The 13300-nt window shown below is 50.5% G+C and overlaps 3 protein-coding genes across 3 annotated transcripts; 1 reads left to right on the forward strand and 2 right to left on the reverse strand.

The window, feature by feature from the left end:
• Window positions 1-2564: 2564 nt before the first annotated feature.
• Window positions 2565-6134, reverse strand: LOC100907058 (glycolipid transfer protein). Its single transcript, XM_003737864.1, has 5 exons — window positions 6020-6134; window positions 3776-3959; window positions 3498-3677; window positions 3312-3410; window positions 2565-2982 (listed from the first exon to the last, which is right to left on the reverse strand). The coding sequence occupies exons 2-5, from the start codon at window positions 3956-3958 to the stop codon at window positions 2812-2814; spliced, it is 633 nt and encodes a 210-aa protein (XP_003737912.1). The 5' UTR covers window position 3959; window positions 6020-6134; the 3' UTR covers window positions 2565-2811.
• A 745-nt stretch (window positions 6135-6879) lies between these two features.
• On the reverse strand, window positions 6880-7881 carry mRpL22 (mitochondrial ribosomal protein L22). Its single transcript, XM_003737866.2, has 3 exons — window positions 7808-7881; window positions 7459-7623; window positions 6880-7359 (listed from the first exon to the last, which is right to left on the reverse strand). The coding sequence occupies exons 2-3, from the start codon at window positions 7609-7611 to the stop codon at window positions 6919-6921; spliced, it is 594 nt and encodes a 197-aa protein (XP_003737914.1). The 5' UTR covers window positions 7612-7623; window positions 7808-7881; the 3' UTR covers window positions 6880-6918.
• Window positions 7882-8315: 434 nt separating this feature from the next.
• Window positions 8316-13176, forward strand: Adar (Adenosine deaminase acting on RNA). The gene is made up of 12 exons (XM_003737887.2): window positions 8316-8322; window positions 9086-9153; window positions 9950-10100; window positions 10253-10371; window positions 10457-10674; window positions 10832-10950; window positions 11037-11174; window positions 11296-11712; window positions 11815-11966; window positions 12046-12185; window positions 12288-12443; window positions 12529-13176. Exons 1-12 carry the CDS (start codon window positions 8316-8318, stop codon window positions 12707-12709), a joined length of 1866 nt encoding a protein of 621 aa, XP_003737935.1. The 3' UTR covers window positions 12710-13176.
• The last annotated feature ends 124 nt before the right edge of the window (window positions 13177-13300 follow it).

The following is a 13300-nucleotide window of genomic DNA, read 5'->3' on the forward strand; positions in this document are numbered from 1 at the left end:
GACCCTGGTCCCACTCGATCGACGTAAGAAAGAAATCTCTTCGGGGTTTCTCACACTCTGAAAGCAGGTGCTGAGTTTCCTGCCGCTTCGCCATCACTCACTCTCGATCCCGCTCAGCATCTGAATCATGTGGTGATAGCCTGCGAGGTATTTGAAAGCATCTCCTGTGCTGGGATCTAAAGGAATGCCTGCGATCCGAGTCCTATTTCGGGACGGATTCTGTCGATAGGATTGCGACCCGTTCGACCTCTTCCTCGTCAGGAAAGGATCGCTGAGGGCTCTGCCGGGTAGGATCAGTAGTGATCGAAAGGAAGGGAGAAAGTGAAGTCAAGTTCGCCGTTTATTCGGCCCTATCTATTGATATGGCGCTGCGTCGAGTGACTCGAAATCCATGAATGATGATCATTCATGTGAATCATGAAAGCCCGGGTAGTCTCCCTTCGCGGGAGACTCACCGTCCGATAATGTCGAGTCTCCGACACTCATTGCTTATGGAAAGCGAGTGACGCCGAAGATTGGCAGATCCAGCACGAAATCCGAACGTCTCCGAGTTCCAGAATCAGCGTGGCTTGCCGAACTCTTCTGTCCCTTTCAGCCTCACTCAGACCTAGATAAAGAATTCTCACAATCCAAGCTCCGAGATCCAATGGGAAAGGCCCACAACCAGCCGAATTCCCCTAATTCACCCGAGGGTGTTTGTCCCGGTGAGAACAATTTCCGAACATCGGTCAGGCATTGAGATATCCCGTGAGCGGGACTCTGCGAGTTCCTCATTTGCGTCCCGCCTTCCCGCGTAATTCATCGCAAGCCACTCGGGGTCTGATATTCTCGTGGCTTGAAACCCGTTTCAAGCCCCAATCAACGGACTTGACGCGGTTCTTCCCGGTCCCCTTCTTGGTTTCGTGTGTTGTGGTTGTAATGAGAAGCCTTGACACGCGAATTGCCCCGTCGAACTCTCGCGGTTTCCCGGTTCTCAGTGTATTCTAGCCGTGGACTTGATGAGAATTGGCGTCGCCCAGAAACTTTTCGATGCCTCAGCGGCATCTCGTGACCCGTGACTCATTGTCAGCCTCATTCAGATCTCTATAGATCCTTCGCAGCAGGTTCAACTCGGGAGATTCGTCACAAAACATGGAAGCGCTGAAATATTTCTCTCTTGCCGCTGAATTCATCTGGCCGCGCTTTCTCACCCGGAGTGCTCGCTGTCTCTGGGTGTGGGATGGGGCCGGTACATACGGAAACCCCGGCGCGTGATTTCCGAAGGAGATTAAAGCTTGAGTGTTTCCAGGGGCTTCCGAGTTGTTGAGCTTCCGAGTGTTTCCAGGAGTTTTCCCCTGGGAGGTTTTCTATCGAATGTTTCGCCATTCACAGGGACCGGGCTCCTCGACATGCGCTGACTCAAAGATCATGTCCGTGAATATTTCGATAAACGGGCAGTCTCTAATGAACGAGAATTTTCGAGGGTGTATGTTCAGATTATCGAGTCGCGTCCGACAATCTCTCCCGCGGCTCGTTCGTGTGAATTATACTGTACTGAAGGCATTCATTTGATTGGCTCAATTTAGTTTGCCAGAACGAGAGACCGGACTCGATTCCTGGATGGTCGACGGAAGCAATAGACGGGCAGTCTTTGATGAGCGGGCAGCTTTCGCTGGGTCGATAAGTAAACGGGCAATCAGAATATTCACGGTGATTGGGATCCCTCTGTGACGGCGGCTCCTTCGAAGTTATTACATCGACGGCGACTCCCTCGATAGTTTCCGACGCCCCGAGCCGCTCCCCATCGCATTGTTTGCCGAGACTCCCCTCATCGACCTACGACGTCCGACCAGTGGCATCATGGTTCGATCATGTAACTAGACTGCATCTGCTGTGAGTTGTGACGTCAAAACATTTATTTGGAAACAAATTTTTCGCGGAAGCCTCGATAACAGACATCCTAATGAGTCATTCACCACCGGTGTCTTGGTCCCTCGGAAACGTCGTCAGGTCGATCCAAAGCTCCGCAGATCGGAGAAATTCATAGTTGAAGGCACAGAGACGTTTCCGAGACGCTCCCTAACGAGAGATTCGGGAGGTCGTGGGCTTCGGGCCACTCAATATCACATTGAAATTGGCACTTCGGTCATTTCCTGATAATCTCAACTAACGCATTTTTCAAAAACGGCATCGGGATGCCCAGTATACACAACCATCGGAGCTCGGGCAACTAGTTCTGAGATTAGCATATCTTCCTTAAAATAAAGACTCCACAGCCTGGCTTCATCCAAATTGCTCGCAGGCGAACTTCCCATAGTACAAAATTGTTCCTTGGTATAATTCTTTGGCAAGGTGTGCTTGTTAATCGAACCGATCGCTAGCTCCGGCAATGGGATATGAGATAAAACAGAGTCCAATTGGGTATCGCGACATGCGGGTCCGATGTACGTTAAAAGATTTCTGGTTTTGGATTCGTTCCGCACACGTCATTCAACTCTTAAGGCCACATTTACGCTCGAGTCGCTAGAGCACTGTTTGTTGGCGCGTGAGCATCTGTCGCGCAGTGATGATGATTCCTATTCATGGAAACCATATTCTTCCGATTTTATACAGCAAATAGGCTCTAAAACGGTCTCAAAATGCTTCGCGACTAGAAGTAGGCGATGTCTGATAAAGATATATACATACCTAGAATCTCTTCGTCTCATTCCCTGAGCTCCCGATCTCCGAGTTATAGTGTAAAATAACAGGCGGTGCTGTAATCTGGTTTGGCATTGATCAGCGCTCGCTGCACTCCCTCGAGCTAAAGTATTTAGTTTTGATGTCGGATCTCTATTGCTGTACACTGAAAGATTCGAAATTACGAATCAAAGCCCCGACGCTGGCTCCCATGTTGACCAAAAATATTTTCATAATATTGTACACCTGCTGCTCCGAGCGATCACCCTTCCCTGTGAGCACATTGATCATCGACGCTCGAGTGGGAGCCGCGTGGACGCAAACCTGCAAACAAGTTTTTCATGGTCGTATCGCTCGATCAATTAAGGGTACGGAGCATGTGTTTTCTACGGAAGTTCATTGTGATCTCTAAATTGTGATGGAGAGCAACAAGAGAGCTCGACATGGAACGCTTCGGATAGAGATCGTTCCCTATGGCTGGCCGCGATAATCGCGGTGATCCATCGCTTCTGATTTAGCAATGATTCGAGCGATCGATGTCGTCACCTAGTTTTCCCCAAGTTCTCCATAGCTCTCCTAGGCGGGAGGAATCGGGAATCGCCTCCTATAGACATTGATGGAAAATCATCGTTTGCTAGCAGAAATTCCCTCACCTGGAACAGCTTTTGAGCGATTACGTTGTGGTGCTTCTTCAATTTGAGCTCGTAGGCTTCCCGGAAGAGTGGTTTCAGATCCTCGCAGGTCATGTTTTCCTGGAACGAGGAAAACTCTCGATTCCTCCCATTATGTAGAAGGACTATCTCCACCGATCGGCGGGCGGGCTCTCAATGAATACCAACCTCTAAGACGAACTTGCTGAGGAAGTGATGGATGAAATCCATGATTCTTTTCAGCCACGTCAAGGATATCGCCGCTTCAACGCGTTTCTTCTTCTCTTTATTATCCAGCTCTACTTGAGGATCGACGATTGAATCGAGGTATCTGAACTTCTTGGGGTCCGTGAGAACGAATTTCCTCACCTACTCATTAAATCAATCCATTAGCTCGGGACTCGAGGGGGGGGGACCTGCCGATGGATGTTTTCCATGATGATCTCCTACCAGGCAAAAAGACGTACTCGTTCAATATGACCGTTGACATCGGCTTTTATCGGCGTGAAAATTCGACCGAGCATTCCAAGAAAGTCAACAATTACATGGCTTGCGCTCAAGAACGAATCAGACAGAACTCTGTCGTCTTCGCTGACATCGGGGAAGAAGGTAGACTCGAAAATGAACTTCTCCGGTCCGGTTGTCGCCATCCTGTAAGGAAGACGTTTGTTGATTGGGTCTCTGGCTGCCGGTCTCGCGTCGGTTCCGGGAGCGTAGATCGCAGATTGATCGCATGAATCCGCAAGGAGTGAGCTCCAAAATCCCAGAGGCTCTCTCGGGATTTCATGAACTGTCGCATTTTTCCATGCCATATTCAGGGGGAAGCAGATGGAGAGCGGCCATCTGGAGACCTCCCCAAATTATGGATATTTCCCTCCGCTTCCCCAGACACTGGGCTAATCTATCGGATCGACCATGCTTCAAGGATAGGGGTGGTCGCTGATACCTTGATTGGGTCAGGAATGATGGCCGACTTCCATGGGATCGGCGAAAGCTGAGCTAGATTCGGGCTAACGTACATATAAGATTATTCTGTGGAGTCTCAAGCGGCCTGGAGCGAACTCGCGAGTCTACACTCACTGAGCATTGATCCCTCGCAACATTTTTCAATCGAAATATCTGCGGAATTTGTGCTCGATGCCGTATTTGTTTGCAGCTCCCTGATCTCGGAGGTCCTCCGAGCATAAGGTCGACGTGCCAAGCTTGAAGATGACAATGTCTTCCGAAAGTGGGACAATGAATTTTGCTCTCTACAGGGCTGCGCTCAAAGTGACGTCAAACCCATAAAGGCCGAAAATCAGGGAGACACAAGAACACATGTCAGGTATGGAGGAGCGATCTCTGCGAGACCTCTCTCGAGCATGTGAACTCCGAAAATCGGACAGTCACGAGCATGCCGCAGTTACTCTCGACGGACTCCACTATCGCTACAGGACAGCGTCGCTGACATTCGACTTCAATCATCTCGACGCGGTTCCCGTCGGGGCTGCCAGCATCGAGGGCTCGCGTCACTCCACGAACTCCAAGAACAGAAAATGAACAGCGAAGCGTCGATGCGCTACAGATCAGGACGATCCGACACTGGTCCCGGAGTAATTGATTCTAGCTCATTCGACGGGTTGTGAGCGGAATCAGAGTAGGTATTTGGAAAAAACTCGTGGACGCAATATCCTCCAAAGATCCGTTAGAGCAAGCAGTCAAGCCTGCGTCGCACGTCGCCGACCGGGCCCAAAGACCTCTGGTGGCACCAGGGCGTGCTCCATGCCCCAAAAGTCGATTTCGATGACCTATGATATCAGCACCTTATCAGTTCAATTGTCTCTCATTCGATAGCTTAGATCGAGGAGATCCAGGTCCGTTCGCTACTGCGACACCTTCTCCGTTCGTCGTTGATACTACATGGCACAGATACGCTCAAGAATACCGACGGGAGAATCTTCCTTTCACCGCTACACACGCATCAGTGAGGCGGATCGGGATGCTCGCGAATTCAATCCCAATAAATCGACGAGAGAGCCTCGAGGAATCGATATATCCTCCCATGCGCCGGACCAGGCGGCCATCAATGTTGTGAAAAGAGAGCATGGCTCTGATCCTCCATGGGTCCGATGAGCGTAAGCTGCGTCGCGATTGACGTCCGACGGCTCACAATCACTAGAGTACTTTTCCAATCTGATCGTGAGTTCCGCTCTCTGTCCCGATCGCAATTCCATCGGGAACACATGTCGTACAGCCTAGGCAACTCTGCCGACGGAAAGCACGGGGCAATGAGGAGCTGTGAGGACTCTTTCATTATCAATAATTGCCCGTTGACGCTTCCCTCCTCAAGGGATCATCCCGGGGCTCTGCAAGCTTGATCTGTGACATTCGACGCAGTCATGCTCTACATCCGCGAGCGAAAAGAAAAACCCTTATCAAGAGAATCGTTGAGATTCTGGAGAACACTCGGGGCAGGAGAGAAGAATGCTCAATCGAGCATAGCCGCAGGATTTTCGGAAGATTTCTGGAAGTCAAAACCCAGATCGAGTCTACACAAAGACATCATTACTGCCAGATGAGTTCTCGTGAGCAGAAGACACTTGTTTCCGAGGTGAGGGCACCGCAATCTCATTAGGGCGCCAAAATTTTCAAAGAATGGGAAGCAGAGAGTTGAGAGAACACGAGAAGAAATCTTATTCGTCCAATCTAGAATTTAGTCCGTGGAAACTTACGCGTCGATGAAGACGATCTGTTTTCTCTAGAATTTTCACCGAGGCGACTCTAGAGACTCCAGAGGCCGATGGTAAGGCCGCTTCTGGTAATTCGAAAAGGGAGGGCTGATCACTATCCTCCTTCTACACTACGAGCTTCCGACAACAAGCAGAGGAGCGAGCAACAAATGGTCCCTTACCACGTTACCACCATACGATGATGAATAAACGTGACTCACGAGAAAGGGCAGAAGCTTCGGAGAGGGTCTGATACAGTGATTCAGAAAAGGCGCCAATATTCGAAATTATCGATGCTTCACAAGTAGGTGCGGAGCTTGATTTGTTCGATTGAGTCATTCCGAATGCATAGGGGGAGAGAACTCCGTCCGGGATGATTATTCCCCATATTCGGAACAACGAACACAATTCGTGCTCCATGTTCCTGTGGCGTGAAAACCTGGCCATTCTCGCCTACCAGCGTGCCTTATGAACCGGTCAGGGAGGTGCTCTCAGTCAGTCAGCACTGTCCGATCCTCGACTCCTCAGCCGAAGAAGCGAATAAGCGGTCCCGTCACCCACATGTCTTGGAATTCGTCAATCCGGTGATCTTCGCTGCGCTGCGGGAGAGCGAGGCTGGACCTGGATGCTTGACTGACTGATTTCTCCGGAGTGCGGTCAGAAGCCTAGGGCCTAGGAAAATCCTGATAAAAAATAATCGATGGCTCTAGCGGTGATTAGGAAGCTCGAATCGGACATCGAGAGGAATAGAATGTCCTTGCTGGAGGTCGCGAAAAGAATCCCCGAGAAGAATCACGGTTACCGTGCTGTTCGGAGCCATCGCTTTGACTTATCGAATCGGAGCCGATGATATGCTTCGCTTGGAATTTATTACGAATCTCTAAAGAATTCCAACTAAATCCCTAGATGCTGTATTCAACAAATCGTCTGTCGAGCTCCATCTTGAACTGCTGCAGCTTCTGTTCCGGCGTGAGATCCGGAACATAGTAGTGTTTCGGAGGCTTCCCTTCCTCAAGACGAATTTGGACGCTGCTGAACTTGTACGCGATTTCCCCGTAACGGGCTCTGGAGTGTCTTCGGACACCTTTGAAGTGCGTTCCTTTCGATACCGTCGCTTCAGCCACCCACATGTTGGATCCGTATTCTATATTGTGCTCCGATACAGCGATCCTCCTTGCCTCCTCGAGCGCCTTCTTGACTTCTTTCGCGGCTTTGTGCACATCGAAGTCCATCTGAGCTATTGCATCATCGATCGAAAGACCTCGAATCTTCCAAACGAGAGGCAGATATTTCTTTACTCCACCCCTGACATCAGTTCGCGCATACTGTACGTAGGGAGTAACCTGGGAAGAAACGTTGTGCTTAGAGCGTCTCGCTCCTGGCGTCATCGACGCGAAACATAAAGAAGACGCTGCTCTTCCCAAATTCATCAAACAACTCACCGGCTGTTCTGGAGGATGGACTTTCTCGTTTACGCGCGTCCATTTCGGATTTAGTGAGATCCCAAATTCATTTTTTTTCGACGCCAGAACACGGCTGGAAGTGTGCAAGCTCCGCGCAGCAAGCTCTATCGGTTTTGCCAACATGTGCAACATTCTCTTGGCTTCCTGCAAGAGTCGCGATTTCAGCACCGATTCCCCGGTCTCTCATCGAGGACGCGAGATGGATCTCTCCGAAAGCGCGTATGCATCTTCCAAATTTCAATCGCAGTCAAGTCGCAGAATGACTAGACTCCTCCTGCATCGGACGGACGCGAGGGTCTCTGTGTATCGGAACATCTGGTGTACATACCTCTCCGCATGCGAAAATTCCGCAATTCCCGGCACGAGTATAATTGCGCACACACTGATCAAAATAAAGAGAATGTTTTCCTTCTTCGAACAGTGGCGCGTCGTTACAGCCGCCGGCGATCTCCAAGATCTCATTCTTGACTCCTTGTCGCGCCTAACCCTCCCGAAGATTTGTCTCGGATTTACTTGCTCGATGCTTCTGAGACTCCCCTCGGGGTACCGATTCGACGTATCCAACTTCCAGATGATGAAAAAGTCCAATCCAGAAGAAGTTTTTCGAATCGTTTCGCGGGCGGCGTTCTTCACTCGCCAGTCGATCGCCCTGTGATCTCTCGACGATCCGAAGAGGTCTCTGCATCTTCGTCAAAATGTTCTACGTTGACGAGATGTTCACTTGACATTTCCTTCGGGGCAAGGAGCGAGACTAGACGATAACGTGAGGGAAGGTCCGATTCGGGTGACGAAGAATATCGAACTTTCCACCTGAGCATTTGAAACTCAGCCTAATCATGGGAGGTAAGTTCACGGGAGCCGAAATATCTGTCACCGCCGCTGGTGATTGGAAGAGCGACCCAGGAGTCTTCCGGGAATCTGCTTGTGACCGTGCGAGGGCAGCACGTAATTGCAAATTCGGGAGAGTGGATATTATTGAAGGTCTTCAGGGGTCGAGAAATCGAGTCTTTGCTCAGTTATCGCTCTCACGCGAAGAGCAGTCTTTCTCCAGGAAATTCCGAGATCGGTCTCTCCCCGCTAATCTCCACTTGAGCCGTTGCAACTTGAGTGCCGAATGAGTTGCACGCCATATGCATACACGATCTTCTGTGCAGATCCTTCGGAATTTTTTAAGCTGGGATCATCGTCGCGTGCTGTTCTATCGAGTGTCGGGTTCCGAGGGCGCGCATATTACGTGAGGTTGACTGGAGGCTCTCATCTGCGTGGGAAGCCGAGACGAGCTCCTTGATTATCGGGACCGACGACTCGCGACGAGAACGTTCTCGAGTTGCGGCAATGGCCTTTCACGGAAACCCGAAATACTGTCCGATTCCGAGTCCGGAAGGAATGTACGAATGCACAAAGTGACGAAAACTCCCCCTCGCTTGTCCGGGATGTTCAGCGAGCATCCCCACGGATTTTGTTCGCACATCGCTCAACATCCGAATCGAGCACCGAACAAAGTGGAAAGTCTCAAATCCTTATGTCAGTGGAACTGAGCGGTCTATCCCTTCATCCCGACCTGAGAAGGAGTATTCGGTCTCAAGAAGTTATTCGATTATTTCAGAGCCAACTACGGTGCAGGATGAGAAGGGTCCTTCGATGACAGATACCACAGCGATAACAGCAACGACAGTGGACGAAATATCCGCGGGAGCACCGCCGAGAAGAAAAAACGGGTAAGGCGTCGCGCGGCAGATACGGTGGGAGTTCGCTGCGATCCTGTTACAAAAATCGGGGCTCGCATACTTTCCGAGTGACTACGCTGCCTGCAGAGGCCTCGGAACCGACAGGAAATCAGAGCTGGATGTCCAGGACCCGATACATCATTCCCATCGGCAAAAATGAAGACTGATCGAATGACCCATACTTTCGACCGGACCTTGAGGCAGTCTGTCCCCTCTGGACTTACATCGTGTTTGGCTGGGGATCAGCGAATCTTTTTCACGGAGGCTCCGAATCATTGCGAGCTTCCGCCGGCGAAGTTGAATGCTTTCCCGCCAAACATGCACCGACGCTGTTCCCAAGCGTACCTCTATCACTCACCCGTCGAAGGCTCGAATGCTCCGAGGAGCTTCCTTTCCTGCAAAAGCGAGTTATATCGTCCACTGCTCGTGGACGCCAGGATCCATTTCCCGAACGACGCTATCTCGTCCGCAAAATTCCCAGTATTCGTGGGTGAAAACCTTATCGCCTATGAGTAACAGCGCGGAATTTTGTCCGGGAAGTTATTCGGGATATTGGAACTCGAATTGGGGGGTCGCGGGAATTATTAACTTCACTTGGGGCGACTCGTTCCGATTGCAACCTTCGATGTGCGCGGAGACCTGAAATCGCGGCTGAGCCTCACGGCCCGTGTCTACCCTCCGTCTCCGTTGGTGTCCATCTCGATCAGCGTCTAAGTTCTAAGAACGAGGAATGATAATTCCAGAAAAACAGAGCGCCGCATGGAGGAGGCGAGAAAAGGCTGAAAGTAGACAGCAAAAAGCCGAAAGTAGACAAAATCGAGTTGAGCAGGAGTCCACTGCAATATTTGAATACCGTTCTCGAATCACCGCCAGCTTTCACTCTCGAGCATATTGGTAAGGACCTCCCGTTAGGACTGAGTCCGGAAGTCGAAACTGCGATCGGAATCGTGACAAGCATGGGGAAGTTCACTCTAGCTTAAACTATACCCGGTCGGGACCCTAATTCGGGCATGCTTGCTTCATTAAGCTGTATTTGTCTGGTGCAGATGGACCCGTTCACGAGCCTATATTCTCGGCGAAGGTGGAGGTTCTCGGCAGAAGATTTGTGGGCCTCGGCCGGAATAAGCAGCATGCCAAACAAGTCACCGCCCTGGAAGTCCTGAAGGTGAGCTCGGGAGTCGATCGACGCGAAGCCGACAGTCAATCGACGCTGAATCTGATCGTTGTAACTCAGTTCCATCACGTTATAGGTCATGTTAGGAGACCCGACACTGACTTATGTTGGGAGCGAGACCCCCGTAGTGATGAAAGAGGTCGCCAAGCCGGAAAATTCATCGCCGGAATCATCGAACGCTCTAGTATTGAAGGTTGACGACGCAGCGAAGACTCCTGTACAAATTCTATATGAGTTAGACCACACCGCCAGCTTCCGTCTCGTCAAAGAAGACTCATCAGTCTTGTCGCACCGGTTCGTGGATCAGCGAATATTTATGGCAGAAGACACGTAGAGCTTTATTTCATCGAAAATCTTAGTCTTGTGTGGGAGATGAAGCTCATGTCAACTTTTCATTGTTTATTTGTACCAATACGGAAGGTGTCTCTGAGCTCAAGTCGTACTCGAATAGGTTCGTCTTCGAGGTCCTTGTGAAGGGCGTGCCTTACCGCGGATTCGGATCGAACAAGAAGAAAGCTAAGCATGCGGCCGCTCGGACCGCTTTGTACGCAATGACCACTCCGATTCGAGGTACTCAAACCGAGGGCTCATCGGGAAGCCCATTAATGCCAGCCTCAAAACTCGATGCCGATTTACTAATTTGCAAATCCCTTCAGACACCGGCTCTCTGGTAGAGGAGGTTTTTTCAAGCGTCCCGCTGACGTTGAGCGACACAATAACATTGGCTGTACTGAACGCGTACGAAGATATCATGGAGACGCGTCCTGACAAGAAACCGTGGAAAGTATTGGCTGGTAGGTCGGAGCAGCAATTTTCCCGCAGAGCAGCGCCCTGGATTGTGAAATTCTCCGATGTTAGATGACGGAACATGTAGGAGCGGAATCCGTTCTTTTCAAAAGTTTGTCTCCATTGAAGGATTGGTCGCCACGTTCGACACCGATAATGGCTCGCCAAGAGTTCTGTGTATCTCCACGGGAACGAAGTGTATCAGCGGACAGAATCTGTCCATGACCGGCACCGCCGTCTTCGACAGTCACGGCGAAATTCTTACTAGACGGTGCTTCAAATACATCTGCTACTGCGAACTATTGCGCCTAAAGTTCTCCAAGGGTACGGACGATTCCCAGGGTCCGCCTCGGCTTTTAGAGTTGGATCCCAGTGATAGGAAGGCTCGTCTCGCGGGAGGCGTGAAGTTACATCTATTCATAAGTACAGCACCGTGTGGAGATGGACGACTCTTCGCGCCGAACGAAGACGCTTGTAAGGTCGTCGATGAGGGAGCTAATAAAAGCTCAAGAGGATTGCTGAGAACCAAAATCGAGGGCGGTGAAGGTGAGCGAGCGGCGCCGAATCAGATACGCTGTCGAGGGATTCCGGGACTCAACAGCGGCTCGTCTAGCTGACGGGAATCTAAAGCGATACGCTTTCCATTAGGCACCGTCCGCATTCACGGAGATACAGTCACTCAAACGTGGGATGGAATCATGAACGGAGACCGTCTCTTGACCCATGCATGTTCAGATAAAGTTCTCCGGTGGAATGTTCTCGGCTTGCAGGGCTCCCTGCTGTCGAAATTCGTAAATCCGGTGAGTTCCTTGTCCGCCGAAAGTAGTGAACACCTTCCCAACCCGGCTGTCCTTCATGCAATCCGTGGCTCGGTTTCAGATTTATTTGGATTCGATCATTCTCGGATCCTTGTATCATTCAGAGCATTTATCACGGGCTGTCGTGGAACGAGTCGCTTGTATCACTGAAAACCCATCGCTCCCGAGGAATTACCGATTGAATCGACCGCTTTTGGCCAAGTGAGCTCAATCGTTCGGAAATCAATAGTTTCATTCGATTTTACGAGGGACGATTCCAAATTCTACGCAATGTGAATGATCCATGAATCACCTCGCTTACAGAGCAAGTTCAACTCTGGAACGGCAAATAACGAAAACCCCGTCCTACGCTCTGAACTGGATACTCGGGGACCAGACCCCCGAGGTCTTGAATACCGAGAGCGGAATTCAAGAAAACGGTTTCCCATCGCGTCTATCCAAGAAAGTGCTCTTCGATAGGTGAGTTCGCTGGCAATCTGTTGGGGGACGCTCGCAACTTCCGATCGGAAGAGCTGGAGTACATTTTCTCGCGTCACCATTCCAGGTACAAGCAAGTTGCACAAGCTTGGAACCCGAATGTACAGCCGGCCAGTATGACTTATGCGGATGCGAAGAAGAACGCTCTCGAGTACCAAACAGCTAAACAATGTCTCATGAAAGCGATGGGGGCCGCGTCCCTCGGACCGTGGGTCAAGAAGCCGGAAGAATGCGAAACATTTTTTTGAGTATGAGCTCGCCGAATTGAGAGGCGGGTCGAGCCCGCTTTTCGGGACGATCGGCTCTCGATTCCGAAAATTTATTGTAGTAGTCTCTTCAAGGACTCCGGTCTCCTGCATCAATTGTAGGTTTGTAGGGCCATCGAGCGATCGTCTCCTCTCTCACGCTCAAGTGTGTGTCCCTTGTAATTTATTGGCCGTGCAGTTGTCTTTGATGCGTCATTGTGTTTTCGGTTGATCCGAATACTTTGTACGAACCTCAAGTCTAAAACCGCGATTGCTATAACATATGAAGTTCCGAACCAGTGAGAAGTGTGATCTCTGTCGGTGTGATACCATCGACGCTTTAGAATTCGCTCCTCGATTCGGCGCAGTGGTCGGAAGGTGTTCATTAACGACGAGAAAACGAAGATTCAGCTAGAGAAAGACCCCTTGTACAGGCGAGATGTGACCGCCTGAGGCCCTCCTTGGATACTCAGGGGAAGATCGAGAAATAAAACCTATATTTGTTATTCGAGAGAGACTCTGGATGACTCCCGGCTGATACTGGAGAGGGAAGAGACTGGCTCCGCGATTGACAGAGTCTGTGTTGTGTGTACA

The sequence above is a fragment of the Galendromus occidentalis genome, unplaced genomic scaffold, assembly GCF_000255335.2.
Source record: "Galendromus occidentalis unplaced genomic scaffold, Mocc_1.1 scf7180000075629, whole genome shotgun sequence".
NCBI lineage: Eukaryota > Metazoa > Arthropoda > Arachnida > Mesostigmata > Phytoseiidae > Galendromus > Galendromus occidentalis.